The sequence below is a fragment of the Chrysochloris asiatica genome, unplaced genomic scaffold (genome assembly GCF_000296735.1).
Source record: "Chrysochloris asiatica unplaced genomic scaffold, ChrAsi1.0 scaffold00046, whole genome shotgun sequence".
Classification (NCBI taxonomy): domain Eukaryota; kingdom Metazoa; phylum Chordata; class Mammalia; order Afrosoricida; family Chrysochloridae; genus Chrysochloris; species Chrysochloris asiatica.
The window spans coordinates 14,930,831-14,950,872 of record NW_006408564.1 but is presented as its reverse complement, the minus strand read 5'-3'; the positions used below and the strand labels follow the sequence as shown (position 1 = coordinate 14,950,872).

At 40.0% G+C, this 20,042-nt stretch overlaps 1 protein-coding gene across 1 annotated transcript in view; it reads left to right on the top strand.

Moving 5' to 3' along the window:
* The window catches only part of CADPS (Ca++-dependent secretion activator), a 755,300-nt gene that overhangs the window by 640,090 nt on the left and 95,168 nt on the right, over nucleotides 1-20,042 (top strand). Inside the window, exons 23-25 of the mRNA XM_006862100.1 lie at nucleotides 7,935-8,081; nucleotides 11,413-11,568; nucleotides 16,714-16,861. Of these exons, the coding sequence (XP_006862162.1) occupies nucleotides 7,935-8,081; nucleotides 11,413-11,568; nucleotides 16,714-16,861 (451 nt within the window). The remainder of the gene's footprint in view (nucleotides 1-7,934; nucleotides 8,082-11,412; nucleotides 11,569-16,713; nucleotides 16,862-20,042) is intronic.

Below are 20,042 nucleotides of genomic sequence, written 5' to 3'. Positions count from 1 at the left end.
ATCATCTTGTTCTCTCTGGTCTTTTGCATCTTTGGGATGTAGCAACCAGTATGCAGCAGTATGAGCGTTATGTACAAGTAAACTTCCCGGCACTCCAGAACAAATCTGCACGAGGCTATCCGCCCAGTTGTGAAGCCTTGATTCATACTCAGTCTTTAAGCAATTTTCTGAAATTAAGTCCCCCTTGTAATAGTGCACTGTATAAGACTCTAACTGATAAGTAAATTAATGCCTCCCTTCCATATCTGAGCCACAAGAGAACTTTTGAATTTACCCTACTGAGCGCAGGCTAATAAGCAGTCACTCATCATTTGCACGCACCAAGAAATCTAACTGTTGGCTTCCTGTTCTCAGGTTTTTAACAGTCTCTTGCTATGGCCCTGCTAACATTTAACTCATAAGGATAAAACTGAACTGGGTTCCTCAGTGATAAGGCATCCATGGGGATTTTTTTTTTTTTTTTTTTGCATAATCACAATTATGAAGACAATTGTGCTTTGCTGTAAAAAGAAAAGGAGGTTAAACCGAGTAATAATCACATGCTTTTAAATAGCAGTGATCTTGAACTAGCATTTACTTGCTTGGATTTAAATATGGAGACTTTAAGTACCAGAACACATGGAACAGAATGAATGATACGCTCACTTCACTTTTCCTTATATAGCTTTGCATAGATGGACCACCTCCTCCATTTATGAGCCAAAAGGCAAGGGTTTGAACCTTTCTGAACTTGCTTTTTCATCTGAAAAGCTGATTTTTTTAAATGTCCCTTTTCAGTGTCTGAAAAATCATCATGAAGGCTCCCAATAATATCTCTAAGGTCATTTTAAATTTAAGGTCTGGTAAATTCTTCACATAGTTGATATCTGACTGTTATTCCTTGTGAAATGTAAATATGGTTAATACTTTCAGAAGTAAAGATAGAACCAAAATCATTTTCACAATTGAAAGTCAGCCTGGGAATGTTTGGTTGGAGATTGTTTTACTGATTAAAAAAGTAAAATTGGAACTCTTGGGTCTGTAATTTAAAGATCTGAAAATAGATGACGGAATAATAGTTGTGAATAGTAACCTGAGAATATTTTATGTTGATGTGCTTATCTTTTTCAAGTAGCTTTTTTGCCTTCCAAAATTGTACTGTCGGTTAATGAGCATGATTGCAATTTGTTCAATTCATGCTAAATACTACATTCTTTTCAGAATCTGTGCAGATACTTGAAAGTGCCAACGAAACATAAGCTAAATTAAAATCCTTTGAAACCACACACATTTTATTAGCTGATTTGTAAACAGAATGTGGATGCCATGGGACAATTTTGCCGAATGATGCAAAGTGGATGGGGGAAAAAAGAGACTGGGGGCATGTTTATGTGCTAAGAGGAATGAGCTTCTCCATGCTTCTTCCGTGTGATGAAAAACAAAGTGTAAACCTTCATCTGACCACTTATTACAGTATTGACAAAGAAACAGAGATTTGGTTCTTTTTTTCTGTTGGACATCTCAAGAAAATGCTACCAGTATACTGATTTTGCTAAAAACAGAACAAAAACTTTACTCTTTACTCTTCAGATGATCTTATCTCAAAGGATGCCCCTATAAAGAAAGCTGAGATATAATGGCCATTTGGGTTGGATACAATGAAAGTCATTGGATTGAAGGAGTAAAATGTCCAGCTCTTGTGACTGTCTTCCTTTCCAAGCTGACCTGACTTCTTTACCAGGAAGGGAAAGGGTGCCGCACCTCTGTTTCCATTAAGCCAGATACAGTCATGGTTAAAATCTGTGCATTGGTTGGAAAATGTCATCTCATAGCTTTTAACCGCAGTGGAAGATAGTCATCAGAGACGAGCCCATGTTGTTAATAAAGTCTGGAGCCCACAGCTTTGTCATGGGAATCCATCAGACATGTCATTAGGCTTCTTTTACAATTAGACAGGTTTGCTCACATCCTTCCTGGTACCCCTGAACATTAGCTGTTGGCCCATCGAGTTGGTGGGCAATATTCATAGCTCTTTAGCCTCAGCTCATTCTAAGGAGTCCTGGTATGGTGCTGTAGATTAAAGTATTGGACTGCAAGATCGGTTTGAACTGCAAAGTTAGCAGTTCAAACTCACCAGTCATTCCTCAGAAACCCTATACAGAGTTGCTATGAATTAGAATTGACTCAGTGGGACTTAACAACTTAACAACAACAATATTCTAAGTTAAGTCACCACAACTTTCCGTGTGGTAGGAAACTTAGAAAGTATCCAATACAAAGTCATGCCCAGTCCAGGATCACACTGACACTTTCTCTCTCTCTCTCTCTGATAGAAGATTTCCCCTTCTCTTTTTAAACACCTCCTGGTACAGAGAGGGAATCCTCGGCTTCACAGCTGCACATTTTAAGTTAGGATGGCCATGAGTGAAAGAATTAAACATTGCTTCTTGACTGTTGCACTCTGTAAAAGCTGCGTTTCTTATTTCTCAAAATTCTCTTGCTCTTTCTCTGCCTGAGACATTCATATGGAAAGTAATTTTAAAAAAGAAGGTACTTTTCCAAGTTGCTTCTTAATGATATGAAACCATTAAATCAAAGATACCCTGGCAAATATCTTTGGTTTTTTGTTTGTTGTGTGCCATCAAGTTTGTTTTAACTCATAGCAACCCTGTATAGGGTTCTAAGAGTGGCTGGTGGGTTTGAGCTGCTGACCTGTGTGATTAGCAGTCCAGTATAGTATGTAATAGACAAGAACTTGGCTTGGAGTTAGAACTCTTGACTCTGTGAGCAACTTGCTGTGTGACCTCTGGTAAATCAATTGACCTTCCTGAACCTCAGTATTCTCCTTTGTAAAACCAAGGCTCTGAATCTTCAAGACTTTTCCAGCCCCACATTCCCAAAAAATATGTTCTACAGTCACGCACATATGCATGTTTGACCTGCACAGCCTCCCCAGTGCCTAGAACAAGGCCTGGAACATAATAGGTACTCCATAAAGCTTGTTGATTGACTGACTGATGTATTTATTAAGGAATTTGTGCAGGCCAAAATATGTCAGAATACACTAGGAAATTATGGGGGTTGGAGAGAGAAAAAAAAAAATCCCCCAATTGGGTTTTTCAACACAGTTGGGACTGAGCAACAGAGCAAAGATGCCTTTCAAATATCAATTACGCCTCTACCTAGTTGTTGTTGTTAAGTGCCGTCGAGTCGGTTCCGACACATAGCAACCCTGTACAGGGTTTCCAAGGAGCAGCTGGTGAGCCTTAATCACCGACCTTGCAGTTCAAATGACTTTGCAGTCTGGCACATTAACCCACAGTGCCACACAAGGACTCCTCTACCTTGAGGTGGTTCATATTCAGAGAATCTGTCCATGTATTGCCCACATCGAATGTATTCTGTGCACTCATATATACAAGTACCATAGAGAAGAGGGAACCTCAACTAAGGGGGCTGAGATGTCATAAGGGAATCCCCTGGGAAATAAGACTTCACAAGTATGTTGTTGTGGTTAAGTACTATCAAGCCAGTTCCGACTAATAGCTACCCTGTCTAGGGTTTCTGAGGAGCAGGTGGTGGGTTTGAATCAGTGACCTTGAGGTTCAAGCCCACCTTGCAGTATGGTGCATATCCTGCAGCGCTACACAGAACCAAGATAAACATTGGGGAAAGCAGAGTATGCTATTGCAACAGTTGATGGTGGGACTAGGTCAGCATGTTATAAAGGAGATCAGTCTTAAGATTGGGGAGAGATGGTTGGGAGGTTCTAAAATCTCAGGAAATTTAGAATTTTATTCTCTAGCCAGACATTCTCAACCAGAGCTTTATTGCACTGAAGTTAGCAAAAATTTGCCTGGTGAGAAGCAGAGTGACAGAAAAAAACTGAATCCTTTTTATGAATAATGTGCAGTTATACATAATTCAGTGCTGGTGTAGCGCTGTGGGATAATGCACTAGACTGCAAGGTCGGTTTAAATCTCAAGGTTGGAGGTTCAAACTCACCAGCCACTCCTCAAAAACCCTAGACAGGGTCACTATGAGCCAGAGTCAACTCAAAGGCACTTAACAACTATGATATACATACAGTTGAAGGAACCCTGATAGTGTAGTGGGTTTCGTATTAGGCTGCTTACTGCCAAGTCAGCAGTTCAAATCTGCCAGCCACTTCATGAGATAAAGAAAAGGCTTTCTACTCCTGTAAAAAGTTATAGCCCCAGAAACCCTAGACAGGGTGACTATGAGTCAGAAACAAGTCCACAGTAGATATCCACCATCACTACCATCATACATACAGTAGAGTTCCTTGGTGATTTAGTAGCTAAGAATTCAGCTACTAAATGAAAGGTTGGCAGTGTGAATCCACTCAGACATGCCACGTAAGGAAGGCTTGGCAAATCTACTTCCAAAAAATCGTAGCCTTTGAAAGGCCTACGTATGGAGTGCAGCTCTTCCCAGATACATGGGGCATTGGTATGAATCAGAATTGACTGAGCAGCAGCTGGTTATACATACAGTACATAAATAGACAGTACATCTCTGATAGTAAATTGTCATACAAGAGTCAGTGGGGGTGTGGGTGATGATGAAAAGGAGAGGTTAATTAAGAAACACTACTCCCGAGTCTAGGAAGGTATTCAAGAGTGCCCCTGCTGCAAAGTGGGAATTAGGCCTAAAAACTAACAAATGCTCATAAAAGTAGAAGGCATTCTGTATCTTAAATCTCAGGAGCCCCAGTGGCTTAGGATTTTAAAAGTGGGACTGCCAACCAAAAGGTTGGCAGTTCAAACCCACCAGTCACTCCTCGGGCAGTCTGTTTCCGCGATCTGTATATCTCAAGCGGAAGTCTTGGAGGAAAGACCTAACCGTATCTTTTCTGCATGGAGATATGATCTTGATTAGAATTGATTCGGCAAAGCATAAAGTGACGCTAGCTCCAGTCACTTTCATCAGCAGAAGTGATGAGGCATGCACACATGTATCTCATGCCTCATATAGCATGTGAGGGAAAGCAAATGAGAATATTTTCATTCAGTGGTCCAGGGACAGACCCTTTAACCTGAATAGGAGCAATTCTTTTTTAGCAGAGAGCTTCCCAAATGAATGAAAGAGTCTAATTTTGAACATATCAGTTGTTAGAATTGCAATTCACACTTCTTGTACAATCTAGAGCTATCCAATTATTATCTTCACAGAGAAGCAGGATGGACTTATCTGTAGGTAGTTGCTAAAGGACCTTTTTAAAAATAATCATTTATTATATTTATCAGCAGCCCCAGGAGCTGGTCTGAACTAAATGCTATTAGAAAATCTCCCCCCATTCTCCTGTATACTAGTAAACCATCATTAAGATACGTTATTAGTATCCAAATGAAATATTAGTAACATTAGCAATACACTACATTATTGAGCTAGAAGCAGAAATATCAAGTGTGTCTCATTCTTTTAAAAGTAGAGCATTTTAGTATGCCATATGAGGAAATGTTTCTATATATGAGTTCAGTGTAGTAGTCTAGTCAAAGTGCTGTGTTTTACAAATACAATATATTTTGATTAATATAAGAATTTAAAATTTTTCTTTGTGCAAAATAAAGGTTGTTTCTGATTTGCATGCCCACCTTCCGCTTATATGTTTACGTTAAGTTGCTTGTGCATATACATTTGTATATTCCTTGCTTCTTTTAATTTTAACTTCATTCCTTTCTACTTTTAATTTGCTCAGAATTAATATTTTAACTTTTCAGGCTGCTATCTCTAAATATCTCTTAATTCCTTGTTCATTATTCAGTGTGTGTGTCATTTAATGATCACATTTGCTTATATAGGCTTATACAAGTCTCCGTGGAAATCGCCAATGGTTTTGTTCCATGGCAGTGTTTAAGTCTGAGAACCACCGGGCACTGAAATTACAGGCAAATTCCCCAGTGAAACAGAAAACAGGGAAGGAAAAGTCCCATTTCCCCTTCTACTTAATAGTCATATTTAAATGATCTTCTTTTGGATAGTCCCATAGAGCAACGCTTAGTTCCAAGTTGTTGCTACTGTTGTTTAGTGCTTTTGAGTCAGTTCCAACTCGTAGCTACCCCATGTACAATAAAATTAAACACTGTCTGGTCCTGCACCATCTTCAGAATCATTGCCATGTTGAAGGCTCTTGTTGGAACCATTGTGTAAGTCCATCCCGTCGAAGGTCTTCTTCTTTTTTGCTGTCCTGATTTTATCAAGCACAGGGTCCTTCTTAAGGGGCTGGTCCTTCCTGATCATACACACAAAGTAGAGACTTATTACTGACTTTCCCAAACTTCAAATTGTATTGAAAAATCTGTGAGACACCTGTTTCCCTTAAGGGAGAGGATGCCAGGTTGGCACTTTTGCATTCTAGGTTTTTCTGTTGAAAAGTCAAAGTTATATCATCATTGTGAAAAGGGTACTTGTTTCTAGAGTGAGACAAATGTCCAGACTATCCACAGGATGCAGAATTTCTGGTTTAGCAGGAGGCTTCCCTCCCTCACTAAGCTATCTCAGAGACAGCTTCAGCCCTTACAGGAGCCCTATTAGTCGAACACAGCTTGCCCCGGGCAGAACTGCTTTGGCAAAACTTGCTCTCCTCCTGCAAGATCCAAAAAGAGAACCTCAACTCCTTTGCCAAAGTGCTGTCAGCTTCACTTAAACAGGAAGGCTCCTCTCAGATGCAGAGTTAGGCTGGGCTCTACCGTGCCAGTGGCTTTGGCTGGATGGAACACCCTTAAAATGCCACGACAGAGACGCACAGTAGCAGCCGAAGGGATGGGGCTGATTGGAGTTGGGCTTTTTGTTTTGTTTTGTTTTTCTCTCTTGACTCATAAAACTGACCATCTCACTTTCATTGGATCAGTTGGTCGGTCTTTGTTCAAAAATAAAAAGCTGATACTAGATTATCTTTTTAACTCTTTGTTTTTACCTTTTGATTGTAATGTTTTACTGAAAAGTCACAGCTCGATTCATTTTCACGAGCTGAACACACATATGTAACCGTGGCCCAGATCAAGAAACTGGGCATCAACACACATCTCCTCTCCCCCCACCCCATGCTGCTTCCCTCCAGCCTCTGTCCCATTTCCAAGGATAATGACTAGGACGTGAGGTTACATTTTAAATCTACTTGGGTCAAAGAATTTAACATAAGAGCTAAATTGGGGAATCTTTTTTTTTTTCTAGGTGTCTGTTTTTATGTGTATACTTTACTGTAGTCAGTCTTATTTTGAAGAGGAAGTTTCCATTTTCATCAAGTTTTCTATAGAATTATTTCATGTTGACCTTTTTTCTTGATTAGAGTTCTTCATGTTAGTCATCAACTCTGACACCCCATTACACATATACCTGCCATCAAAAGTTGCCATTGGAAAGGTCCCATGTCTGTATATCACCTTTATGCACTCCTTGAAGTGGGAGAACTTCCTGTAATATCTTGTATCTAATTTCTAACTCGAGGAAAGTGCCTTGATCAAAAATTATTTATAAATAAAAGCAATTAAAGGTTCCACCCTTTCTCTTAATCTTCACTACTTCATAGCATCCCCAGCAATCACAGTACCAAGAATCCCATGAGCCTCCAGGTTTTAGTATAAGTCAGGGTCTAGACATTTTGGGCAATGGTTCTGAAAACAGAAATTGTCTCCCCAAAACATTTAAACCATGTGATCATTTTCTGTGGGGGCTCCATGAGAGTCCATGTTTGTAAGTCACTTTGCGGTTATTATTCTTTTATTTTTCTTATTTTTCCCTGTTAACTTTTGTCATTCCTCTTTGAATACAGCTTTTCATCTGTAAACTGCTTGCTGAAAGTGTGTTGCTTAAGTTTTCATTGTTGTTTTGTTGTGGACTTAGTCAATTTATTTACAACTGTCATGTGCTTCTGCTACATCTACATTGTCACTGTGATGGTATTTTTTTCTTTCTGTCTGTTTCTTCCACAGGAGTTTAACCAGTAACCTACCCAATGTGAACCTACCCAATGTGAACCTTCCCAAAGTACCAAATCTACCAGTTAACATCCCTCTAGGCATCCCACAAATGCCTACTTTTTCGGCACCGTCATGGATGGCTGCTATATATGATGCGGAGTGTGTATTCAGTTCACATTAGATCTAATTTAAATTTAAGTGATCTTGGCATGGATATGTATTGTTTATTTCTATACATCCTATATAACAGAGATGGAGATGGATAATTAGACATATTTTGCTGATCATACAGAGACAATATTGTTTATTTCTGGCATGCATCTTGTTTGTAAGACTTTTTCTATATATGCAGCACTAACAATTTGTCTTACGCCCACTGAACATTTAAGGAACTGTGTTTCACTTCCTGAATTCTTTTTCAAAAGGATTATACCCATCTATCTTTTTTTTTTTTTTAATGTAGGTGACATGACATTAGGAATTATTCAGTCTAACAAACCTCTGTATTGAGCCAGCCAGTCATCCTTTACTCAATGTCAAATATAAGAGGAAAATCATGTAACTATAAGCTTGAGGTGTTTTGTTTTGTTTTAAATAAATGCATTCCTAGAGATTGTTTGAACCATAAAGTTTATTTTTGATGCCACCAAATGGTAGGTTATAGTAATAGTATGTTCAAGGCCCAATGAAGACTTGCGAATGGATCAAGCCTTAATAAAGAGAAATGTTATATAAAATAATTTCAAAGGTCACAATGCAATATGGAACACTGAGAGCTATATAGGTAGCAAGCAGATCTCTAAATTGAGAATTCAAGATTCCAACAAAAAAAAACTAACATTCATGTTAACCTTATCAGCTGTGGCCCAAAAACCAGGAATGCACAGGGTGGGGATTTTTTGAGCCTAGGACGTTGCTCATAGCCAGTATTTTGGGGGCACAGAGACTGACTTGGAAAACAAATCCTCTCTCGTTTTTTCTTAGCGAGAAGAAGATTCAGCACCCCTAAATTCTACCTCAAGAAAATTAAATTAGAACCATGTGCATGATTTAATAAGTGAAATAAGGTTTAGCAAATCTATACCCTCCTTTGATCCTTTTCTTAGACCACAGCTAATTATAGGCCAGATAAGCTTTTTCTTGAAAGAATAAATTGGCACATTTTCAAAGGGAAGTGTTATTATCAAAGGAATAAAAAATGATCTGAAGCTGGCAGTGATGTTTTGAAATCCTAAAATCACATCCATCAAGATCGTCCTCCACATTGTTATTTTTACAGTGATTCAGGTAGAGAACAGGACGTTTAAATGATCGCTCTACTTGGCTCCTCCAAAGCTGTCCTAGGTTTATAACAACTGATATTTATTTGCGAACTTATGAAGAGATCATATGGTCGATGTGTCGAATTCTCTTTTAAAGACAAATTAGAACCTTCAAAAATTTATATCTGAAAAAGAAATCTAAAAAAACAACACACAAATCATATTCATGCTAAGATGACTGTATTAAAAACCAGACTAGGTAGTATCTGTTTAAAATTTCAAAATATATATCTATATATATATATATATCTGAAAGCTTCTCTTATCTTTCTCTGTGCATGCTCTGTGGCATTGTTTTTGAAAAGATATGAATCACGACATTGTAATAAAGCAGATAATGGTCTCTGTTCAATTAATTAAGCACGAGTGGGAACACATTTTGGTAACTGCTCAGCAATCAAAATAATCTTGGTGCTATTGCCTTAACATTAACAGTTTATCTTAAAAATAAAAAGAAAATATTCTTTTCCTCATGTCAAAACTTAATAATAAGCTCTTCAAAGAAAAGAAGGGGAAAAAAAAAAAACCCAGAAGAATTTTTTGAAACTCTGAAACCAGATGGGTGTCAAAATGTTGTTGTAATAAATACCAATTATTGCATTCATATGTACTTAATGATTTAAAACATACAACCATGCAGTTCCAAAATGGGGCTTCAGCTAGACAAAGTTGGGGTTTCTTTTTTCCCCAAGTATAGGATGGGGTCAGGGGAAAGGTGAACTTTCCCGGGGGACAGTGCATTCCCCAACTTTTGAACAATGTTTACGGCAGTATGTGAGAAGAAGGCGTGGATTCTCAGTCACACACCGGGAAATGCCTGATTCTATATCTTTTCATAATTCTAGTTTCCTTCTTTGCCACCTATTATTTTAAGGACGTGTTTCCATGTGACCTGCTCCTTCGTGTCAGATACATCTCCATACTGACCTGAGACTGGTCTGTCTTGGAGAGCATTCCCCTGTTGGTCCAGGCCTTAGGGTCCCTCTTGGCATGTTGGGAGTTTGCCCCTCCCCACCCTGCAGTAGCTGTGTATGCATTTATGCACTAGCTATATTTCTCTCTGAGGCATTAATTCAATGCAGCTGGCATCTGTCACAATAGAAACACCCACTCTCATCTGTTTCTATAGACGATGTCAGAACAAGTGGTAATGCATGGTGTGTTGGACAGTTTATAAATTACCGTGTTAGCATTAGTGGTATGCGAGGAAGGGGATGGGGAGGGGAGGTGGCCACCCCTCTGAGTTCCAAATGGGATTGTTACAAAAGAGAAAGCCAGTCAGAGAAGGGCACAAGGGTGAGAGATGGAGCATGTCCTGTACACAGACTTTCCATGGATGCCCCTGGTAAACGTTTCCTACACATCATTGTACAGAAAAGAATCAAGACCAGTGACTCCATCTGTACAAAGGACTGGGTAAGATGGTGCAACGCTAAAAAGAGCTCAGGTTTTGAGCCCTAACGCATTGCAAATATCCCTTGTCCACTCACCTCCTCCCCAACTCACCTTGTCTTGGGGCTGCCTGTGCAATGTGGACTAGTCTATGAAAATTGGAATCACAACCAAACTGAACAGAATCTTGGATTCAAGGTATCCAGGTGCACCCGTCTTGATCTGAGTCACCACAATTTCTTTCCAGCTCTTCAAGAGACAAAGTAGGTCCTCGCTCACCACTTTGTTAGCACTGTCCTTTTGAAGCTGAAAGTCTTGCTGTCTCCAAGAGGCCTCAGCTCTGGAGAGGTGCTGGGGAAATGCATGAAGCCCTGAGTTTTAATAACTGCATGTTGTCATGTAGTTATTACCCATTGAGACTTATTTCTCCTCCTGGTTCGTGGCCTTCATCTGAATCATCACATGTGTTAATGTGGTTATTAAAAGAAGGCTGATTTTTACCATACACTGTTCTCCTACTTGTGATGGGGCAATACCTCCTTCAGACTTCTCCCTGGTCTGGAATAATTGGCTGAACAAAATCGTCTAAGTAATGTATGGTAAAACTCAAAATCTGCTGGTGGAGACTGCCCCCACCTCTACCGCCAACACACGTCGTTTTGTATGTGGAAGCCACTGTTTGCCTTAAGCCTTTAAGCCCCAGTTGTCTTTGTGTCCACTTTCGTAGAGCCCACAGCCAATGGGTGACTCTTGTTTTCTAATCTTTATCCTGCCAGTAATGGATCAGGCACCTCAGAAGATCTGTTCTGGAAGCTTGATGCTCTTCAGACCTTCATTAGGGACCTGCACTGGCCAGAAGAAGAATTTGGAAAACACCTGGAGCAACGGCTAAAGCTGATGGCAAGTGACATGATTGAGTCTTGTGTCAAAAGGTAAGTTTAGGTCTTTGGACAGGTTCTGCATGCTTTGTCCACTGTACACTGGTTAAGGACATCTAGATGGCCACTCAGTCAATGCACCATAATTTGGAGTGACTGCTTGTCAAAGTCAGTTGGGGTGTTGACTGCCCACACCTAGAATCTACCCATTTGCCCCTTACCTGTCTCAACCCCAAAACAATCTGACTACAAGTTTTTGAGTGGTTGTTAGCGCCGTGAGAAAAGGATCCACCTGCATTCTTATTCATCTCTGTAGCCCCAATATCTAACAATGTTTGGCACAAAATATGCACTTAGTAAATATTTGTTAAATTTATGTGCATGCAGGTATGGTTGGACGGAAGAAAGAGGAGAAAATGCAATGCTAGAGCTTGCATGTGCAGTACAGATAAGCAGGAATCTCATTTTTTACCAGCAATGCAGGCAGGACCTCAGCAGCAGCATCCATCCTGTAAATGTGAACTGAAGAGCACCTATTCTGTGCCAGTTATCCATTATCTTGTCCAAAGTCTACGTAGTTATCAATAAGGGCATGTGAGATGTTGAACATGCATTTGATGTCCTACAAATTGCCTGCTTTGTCACTGAGCCATGTCATATTGAACTGTGTACTTGAAGTTCCCAGGCAGATAGTACTGAGAAGATTCATGGAAGAAAATTAAGACAATATGCACCCATTCAGCAAAAATTGTTTGGGTGTGTCCTATATGCTAGGCACAGTGCTAAATTGTTGGCATACAATGAAGAATGAGAGACCACATACCTTCTCTCACAGAGTGTATCTGTTAAGATACAAAGATGACATTCCACTGATTTAAAATCATCATCATCACTCTGTCTATCCCCAGACACACATCCAAACTCCTTTTCCAGTTCATAATGATTTCATTATATTCCTCATTCAAAAAAGACCACTAGCAGCTCAGGCTACTCAGATCTCCAGATGTTGTGGAGTTTAGTTGATGAATCAGTTGCAAGTGATGGGGCTGGGTTTGGCTGGGAATCCTCTGAATTCATCACTGGATATCTTGAAAGAAGAAAAAAGACGTAAGAGCATCAAAACTGGGAACTCAAAGGGCAACAGAGCAACTTGATTCCAGGAAAGTGACCATCTCAGCAGGATTTGGGGAAGGAACCCTGTGCTCTGAAAAATCTGGGCAGGCATTTGATGGTACTTCAAGAAATTTAAAGTCCTGGTGATCCTGACCTTGTGTTTTACTCTTTACTTCCTATTCTTAAAACTTTATAAAGGCAGGGTATCTCCTCAAACTCAAGGTCAAAATCTTTCTTTAGAATTCTAAATTCCACTATCTTATATTTAAAGCCAGTTGCAATTGAGGTAATGTTGACTCATGGCAATCCAATGCCTAGACTTAGCATTCTCAGGGAAAGCAATTCTTTTTCCCTATGGTCAAATTGCTAGCGTAGTAGTTATGAATCAGGCTGCGAACCGCAAGGTCAACAGTTCGAAACTACCAGCCGCTCCATGGGAGAAAGACGAGGCATTCTGCTCCCGTAAAGATTTACAGCCTCGGAAACCATGTACAGGGTCACTATGAGTCGGAACCAACTCCATGGCACATAACAACAATAACAACAACATGGTCAAATTATTCGATAAAAACCAAACAAAACTTATTGCAGAACAGTTCCCTGATGCAAAAAGCTCTCCCCTACTCTGTTCTAGGGACTGATACACTTTAGAATTAAGGCTATCTATGAATAGCTTTTGATCTGGTGCACACATTTACACAGTAAGATATTTGTGTCCTCCTATGAGGAGTCCTGGTGTGGCACTGTGGATTAATGTGCTGGACTGCAAAGTCGTTTGAACAGCAAAGTCTGCATGCAGTTCAAGCTTACCAGCCGCTCCTCGGAAACCCCGTACAGGGTCGCTATGGGTCAGAATCAGCTTGACGGCACTTAACAACAACAACATGAGAAGCCTGGTGTGGCACTGTGGGTTAATGCACCAGACTGCAAAGCCATATGAACTGCAAGGTCGGCGGTTCAAGCTCACCAGTCACTCCTCGGAAACCCTATACAGGGTTGCTATGGGTCGGAACTGATTTGACGGCACTTAACAACAACAATATGAGAAGCCAGTCTTCTGAAAGTCAGAAATCAGGAACTAGTCAAAGAAAAAGGGACGCCATGATGTCAAAAGCGACATTGGTTCTATTTTTTCCCTTAAAGCATTGTAACCAGACCTTTGTGAGTCAGTTAATCATGGTACGGCACTGTAAGATAAGCACTGGACTGCTAACCCCAAGGTTGACGGTTCAAACCTATCAACTTCTCCTTGGAAAACATAGACAGGGTCTCTATGAGTCCGAACTAACTCAAAAGCACTTGACAACAACTTAACAACATCAAAGAGTGCAATCTGCTCAGAAGCAGGAACTATATTGTCCTCATTGTTGTCCCATTTGCTCTCCCCAGGCCCCAGCACCCTGCTTGGCATACAGCAGCTGTTGAGTTAGATTTATTGACAGAAGTTGGTCAGCTACACGTGTATTCCTCTAGCTGGCCCTGTCTCTTAAATTTCCTGATGGCCCTTTCTGTTAAATTCCTAAGCATGACCACAAAGGAAAACAATTTAAATATCAGCCCCAGACCTTCAGACTCAGAAGGAAGACCGTGAAGGTGTCCTGGAATACTCTAGGACATAAAATCTGTACAAGCAGAACCTGGAGCTCATGCTTTGCTCTTTGGGACAGACTAACTAGCCTTATTTTAGAAAGACAACTTAGTAAGGTATTGTTTCATTGAGTAACTTTGCAATACCAGAAAGTTAGAAAGGCACGTCTCATTTCTAAGTTTCATGATTCATTTAACAGCCATTTTGAGAGAGCCTCTAGTCAGAATGGAAGGAGCTTTGGTAGCGTAGTGGTTACGAATCGGGCTGCGAACCTTAAGGTCAGTGGTTCGAAACTACCAGCTGCACTGCGGGAGAAAGATGAGGCTTTCTACTCCCGTAAAGATTTACACCCTCGGAAACCCTATACAGGGTCGCTATTGGTCGGAAACGACTCGATGGCACTTAACAACAACAACAACTAGTCAGAATGGAGTCCTGGTGTGGCGCTGTGAGTTAAGGCGTCAGACTGCAAAGCCGTTTGAACTACAAGGTCGGTGGTTCAAGCTCACCAGTCGCTCCTTGAAAACTCTATACAGGGTCGCTATGGGTCAGAACCGAGTGGACGGCACTTAACAACAACAACAAGTCAGAATGAGCCTCTGTGCTAGGTACAAAACAAGCCCCCTAACTCTGTCCTCAGGGATCGTTGGTTTTATTCAGTGTCCTCTCCATTTCTGTTAGAACTGTCAGTCACATTAATTTGGCCTTCAACTTCCTCTCCCCACAGCCACACACCAAGGGCTATGAGCAGACCCCTTATGAACACACAAAAAGGAGATTTTCTTGTGAGGGAACAATTTGTCATTTCCATTTCTCAGATTGTGTCAGAACTGGCACACCAGTTTCAGAAGATCAGTACAAGGATCTTTCCAACACAACCTCTATCGGGCTGCCTTTTCATAAAACCAGAAAACGAAGAATTTCAACATAGCTTAAAATGATCATCATGATTAGAAAGTTACGTCAGTGCCCTGAGTCTTTAGAAGCCAAGATTCATTTATCTTTAACATGATCATAAAATATATAGGGATGTTTTAAGGTATTTTTTTAAAGTGTGTTTCTTAAGAAGTGGGCTTCCAACCTTAGAAATTATACTTGGCAACCCTTGCATGCACCCAGGGAGTGTTAGCAAGCTGGCATCCTTTCCTGAGCTAGCTAGCTGTGTGGTCTTCCTATGCACTGTTAGAAAACTATGAATACTTCTTAAAGCAGATGCCTTCCTGGTGGCTGTGTGATCTCCAGAACCTTACAGTGAACAATGTTGAAAAGTTGCATTAGACCAAAAAAGGCTTTAATAAAACCACCTACTAACTAGGGTGTTTTTCTGTAAAGATTAGTGATGACATGACCCACTTCTCTCTTAAAATATAGGTGGGCCCCTTTACGATGCTGATATTAAGGATCATACACCTGTATTACCAGGTGGCCACATTATGCTAGAGTTTTCCAATAAATGGTTAGCACATTGTTAGTGTATATTTTGACCTGGCTGTGTCAGAATTTGAGTCTCGGGGTAGTGCAAACAGTTAATATGCTCAGCTGCTAACTAAAAGGGTTAGAGGTTCAAGTCCCTCAGACACACCTTAGAAGAAAGGTGTGACAATCTACTTCCAAAAAATCAGCCATTGAAAACCCTGTAGAGCACAGTTCAACTCTGAGCCACACGTGGGTTCTCCATGAGTGAGAGTCAACTTGACGGCAACAAGTGTTTATTAGTACTATGTCAGAATTATGTTAGGATTCCACCATTATGCAATTGTTGCTGGTAAGTATATTATGATATTTTAACTTATGAAATAATAGATTCTTACTGCAAAATAATATACCAATTCTTGCCTTTGAAAAATTAATGAAATTTCACCAATCCTACCCTTCCCAATTTCCATCCCATCTCCAAAGATAACCCATCTTTAACAGCTTGATATATCTTCTTTTGCTTTAAAAAGCAAAAACTTATTTTTGTAGTCTCCAAGCAATGTAATAAACTTGTTGGGTTTTTGATCTCCTGTCTTGTTTAAAACTAGAAAGAACAAAAGCAATAAATGTCACTTAAGATTTTTTTTTCCCCGCTATGAGGTTTTGAAAATTAGAAACTGCCTTCCCCACCCACTCCCCTCCCCCCCCATGAAGGGATTCAAGGTAGGCAGTTACCAACATGAGAGAATGTGAAATGCTATAATGCTGTAATCGGGTTTTTTGTTCATTCATTCATTCTCCTGCAATTATGGTTCTCCATAGCATGCATACTATAGACAGAACTACAGCAAGCTACAGGTGTTCCATGTACTGCCGAGAAAGGGAGGGTTTGCATGGCTGTCTCCGTGAATAGACCTGCCATAGTTGGGGAAGTCATTTAAAAGAGAACACATGTGAAGTCATTGTTGATTGAAACTGATTACAGCCCTCAATTTTCTTTTTCACTGACCTCTCGGAAAATGTCTCCTCCACCTGCTGCCATCTGAATGCTGAATTGGTCTTTTCCTACTTTGTTTTAATAGAACCAGGATTGCATTTGAAGTTAAGCTGCAAAAAACCAGTCGATCAACAGATTTTCGAGTCCCCCAGTCAATATGCACCATGTTTAATGTTATGGTTGATGCCAAAGCTCAATCAACAAAACTTTGCAGTATGGAAATGGGCCAAGAGGTAAAAAAAAAAAAAAAAAAAAACAAAAAAAAACATTCTGGGTTTTTGTTTTTTTTTCCCCCTGCATTGATCACGTAGAAGATTAGCTCTTCATAAATTCCTTCCGTCTAGTAGGTTTAGAAATATACTTTAACATTTGTGGATTAAGACACAGATACAGGCTGCAGATAAGTGTGTGGTTTCTATTTGTCAAAGGCATATGCATTTGCTTTGAAGTGATTCTTGGCTAGAGTCAGATGGCCACAAAGTTCCTTTAAGTCAAATTTGTGTTTGACGACCCTTTTTATGAGGCTGGTATCTCTAAGAGATCTGTGTTTGCCAGAATGCAAGTTATTTGCGCACTTGAGTTGCATTTTATCCCTTTGAGCATCTGGAAAGGAGGAGATTGTTCCTTCTTGCACTAGGCAACTTCTGCAACCTGTCACGTTAGATCACGGTGCTTCCAGACCCCAGCCAGCAGGTTCTGGTTTTCTAAGAAATCGCAGACTTTTCCCTTTTCATTAGACTAAGTAGATTGTGAAACTTCTCGGACCAAAAGTTTAGTCCTTTGCGAAGTTTCCAATTCCAAGGCGGTATTTAAAATGTAAAGGAGAAGGAAACAGCAACTTGGGCATGATTAAAGACGATCATGATCATTTTTCTCTGATGGCCTTAAGCCAGCTAGATATTCATATACCAATTTAGAATTAATTCAGAAACATTTCTGGCAACTCTCATGTTGTTGCCAATTGGCATAAATTGCTCGCTCCTAAATCAGATCTTTCGATACCAGCCATACATGCTCAGAATTTTTACTAAATTATATTTGCTCCTTATTCGTTATTTATTTTCTCTCTCGGCACCTTCCAGTTTTAAATGTGGGTTGGTGGTATTCTTTTCCGGGCAAGATCATCTCCAATCTTGTTTCCCCTCAAGTCATTTCCTCTGCTACCCCAGCCCAGGCAGCTTCTGTTTCTGAGTGATTTTATAGGCACCAGGATCAAATACAGAGGACTCTTGGATTCAGTTTCCTAGACCCATTTTCTACATTTGAATGATCTGGAGCAAAGGTTCTCAAATTTCAGTGTCCATCAGACCACCTAGAGGACTCCTTTAAACAAAGATTTCTGGGCCACACCCCAAGAACTTCTGATAGCTCTGGGATGTGGCTCAGTAATTTGCATTTCTGTTATGTTCCCTTGGTATGCCTCCAGGAGTTGCATGTTGAGAACCAGTGGTCTAGAAGCTCAGTGGCTCAGAATGAATAAGGAGAATGGCTTTGACACTGAGAACAGCCCCCTAGTGGAAGGCCTGGGTTGGGTGTCGAGACACATGGATTCTCCCCATGGCTGTGCTGTAAACTGGAGTTGGACATGTCATTCATTTAGCCTTTTTGAACCTCAGTTTCCTCTTCTGTAAAATGATACCACTAGTCTAGTCTTATCCAGGCTGTTTGTAGTTGCAGACTTGGTTCTTCAAACCTTACACAGAAGGCAAATATGTGAAACAGAAGTAGGGATGCTCTGAGTACTGTGGGAAAGGAGAGTTGAGGAAGAGAGACTGCAAGACCAAACTGCCACCTTCTGCTCCACTACTTCACTTCTTCATGACCCGATACCCACCTGAGTTTTTCTGGGATACTCTGAACAATCCCTTAGATTTCAGAGAGCCCACTTTAAGAACCCTAGTTTTGGTGATCTCTAAAGTTCGTTAAGATCCCCTTCAGCTCAAACTTTCCAGAATCCCATCTCTTTTTGAATTTCCCACCCCACCCCTTGTTTGTTTCTTTAAGATATAATTCACTTACATTTTAAGATAAAATTCATAGACATTCACAAAGTTAGGCAACCATTATTACTATTGAATTTCTGAATATTTCACCACTCCAACAAGAAAGCCCATACCTAAAAACTGTGATATCCCATAAATATATAATCATTTGAAAGAGAATATTTGTACATGGGGAATGACAAGGGGAAAGCGGGATAACTGTTGTTGCATGAAGGAAATTGCAGTCATTGAGATGAAACAAAGCCTATGATTTGTTGAAAGTAAAATTAATGATCTTATCTATAAGCCTTCACACACAAAAAACAAAAAACCCATACCATTAGCTGTCCCTTCCCATTCCCCATCCTCTACCCTTTACCAGACCTAGACAACCACTATTGATAATCTATTTTGAGTCTCTAAGTATATGTCTATTTTGGACAATTCATATAAGTGAAATCGTAATATGTAGCCTTAGTGTCTGGCTATGTTTCACTTGTTGTTGTTAGGTGCCACCAAGTCAATCCCAACTCATAGCAACCCTGTACACAACAGAACATAACCTTTGCCCAGGCCCGGCCCATCCTCACAATCTTTGTTACTCTTGAGTTCATTGCTGCTGTCACTGTGCCAACCCATCTCACTGGGGGGTATTCCTCTTTTTCACTGACCCTCCACTTCACCAAGCATGATGTCTTCTCTAGGGGCTGCTCCTTCCTGGTGTCCCAAGTATGAGAGAGAAAGTCTCACCATCATGGTTTCTAAGGAGCATTCTGGCTGTGTTTCTTCTAACACAGATTTGTTTGTTCTTCTGACAGTCCATGGTGTTTTTAATATTCTTTTCTAACACCATAACTCAATTGCATCAATTCTTCTACCATCTTCCTTTTTCACTGTCCAACTGTCATATGCATGTGTGCCTACTGATAATACTATGGCTTGGGTCAGGGTGCATCTTAATCCTCAAACTGACATCTTTACTATTGAACACTCTAAAGAGGTCTTTTGTAGCATAATATTTCTAAGATTCATTCTTACTGTAGCATCCAGTTTCTTTTTATGGCTGAAAATTTCATTGTTTAAATAGACTACTACATTTTGTTTATCAATTCATGAGTTAATGGACTATTGGGTTGTTTTCATATTTTGGCTATTATGAATATTACTGCTACAAACAGTCATGTATAAGTTTTTATGTGGATCTATGTTTTTAATTATCTTGGGTATATACCTAAAAGTAGAGTTTCTGGGTCATATGGTGACTCTATGTTTAACTTCTTTAGTAACTTCAAACATAGTTTACATTTCCAACAACTACCTATGAGGGTTTAAATTTCTCTCTAGCCTCACTAGCACTTCTTAGTGTCTGTTTTTTTTTTATTACAGCCATCATAGTAGTGTGTTGATGTTGAACATCTTTTCTTGTGCTTAC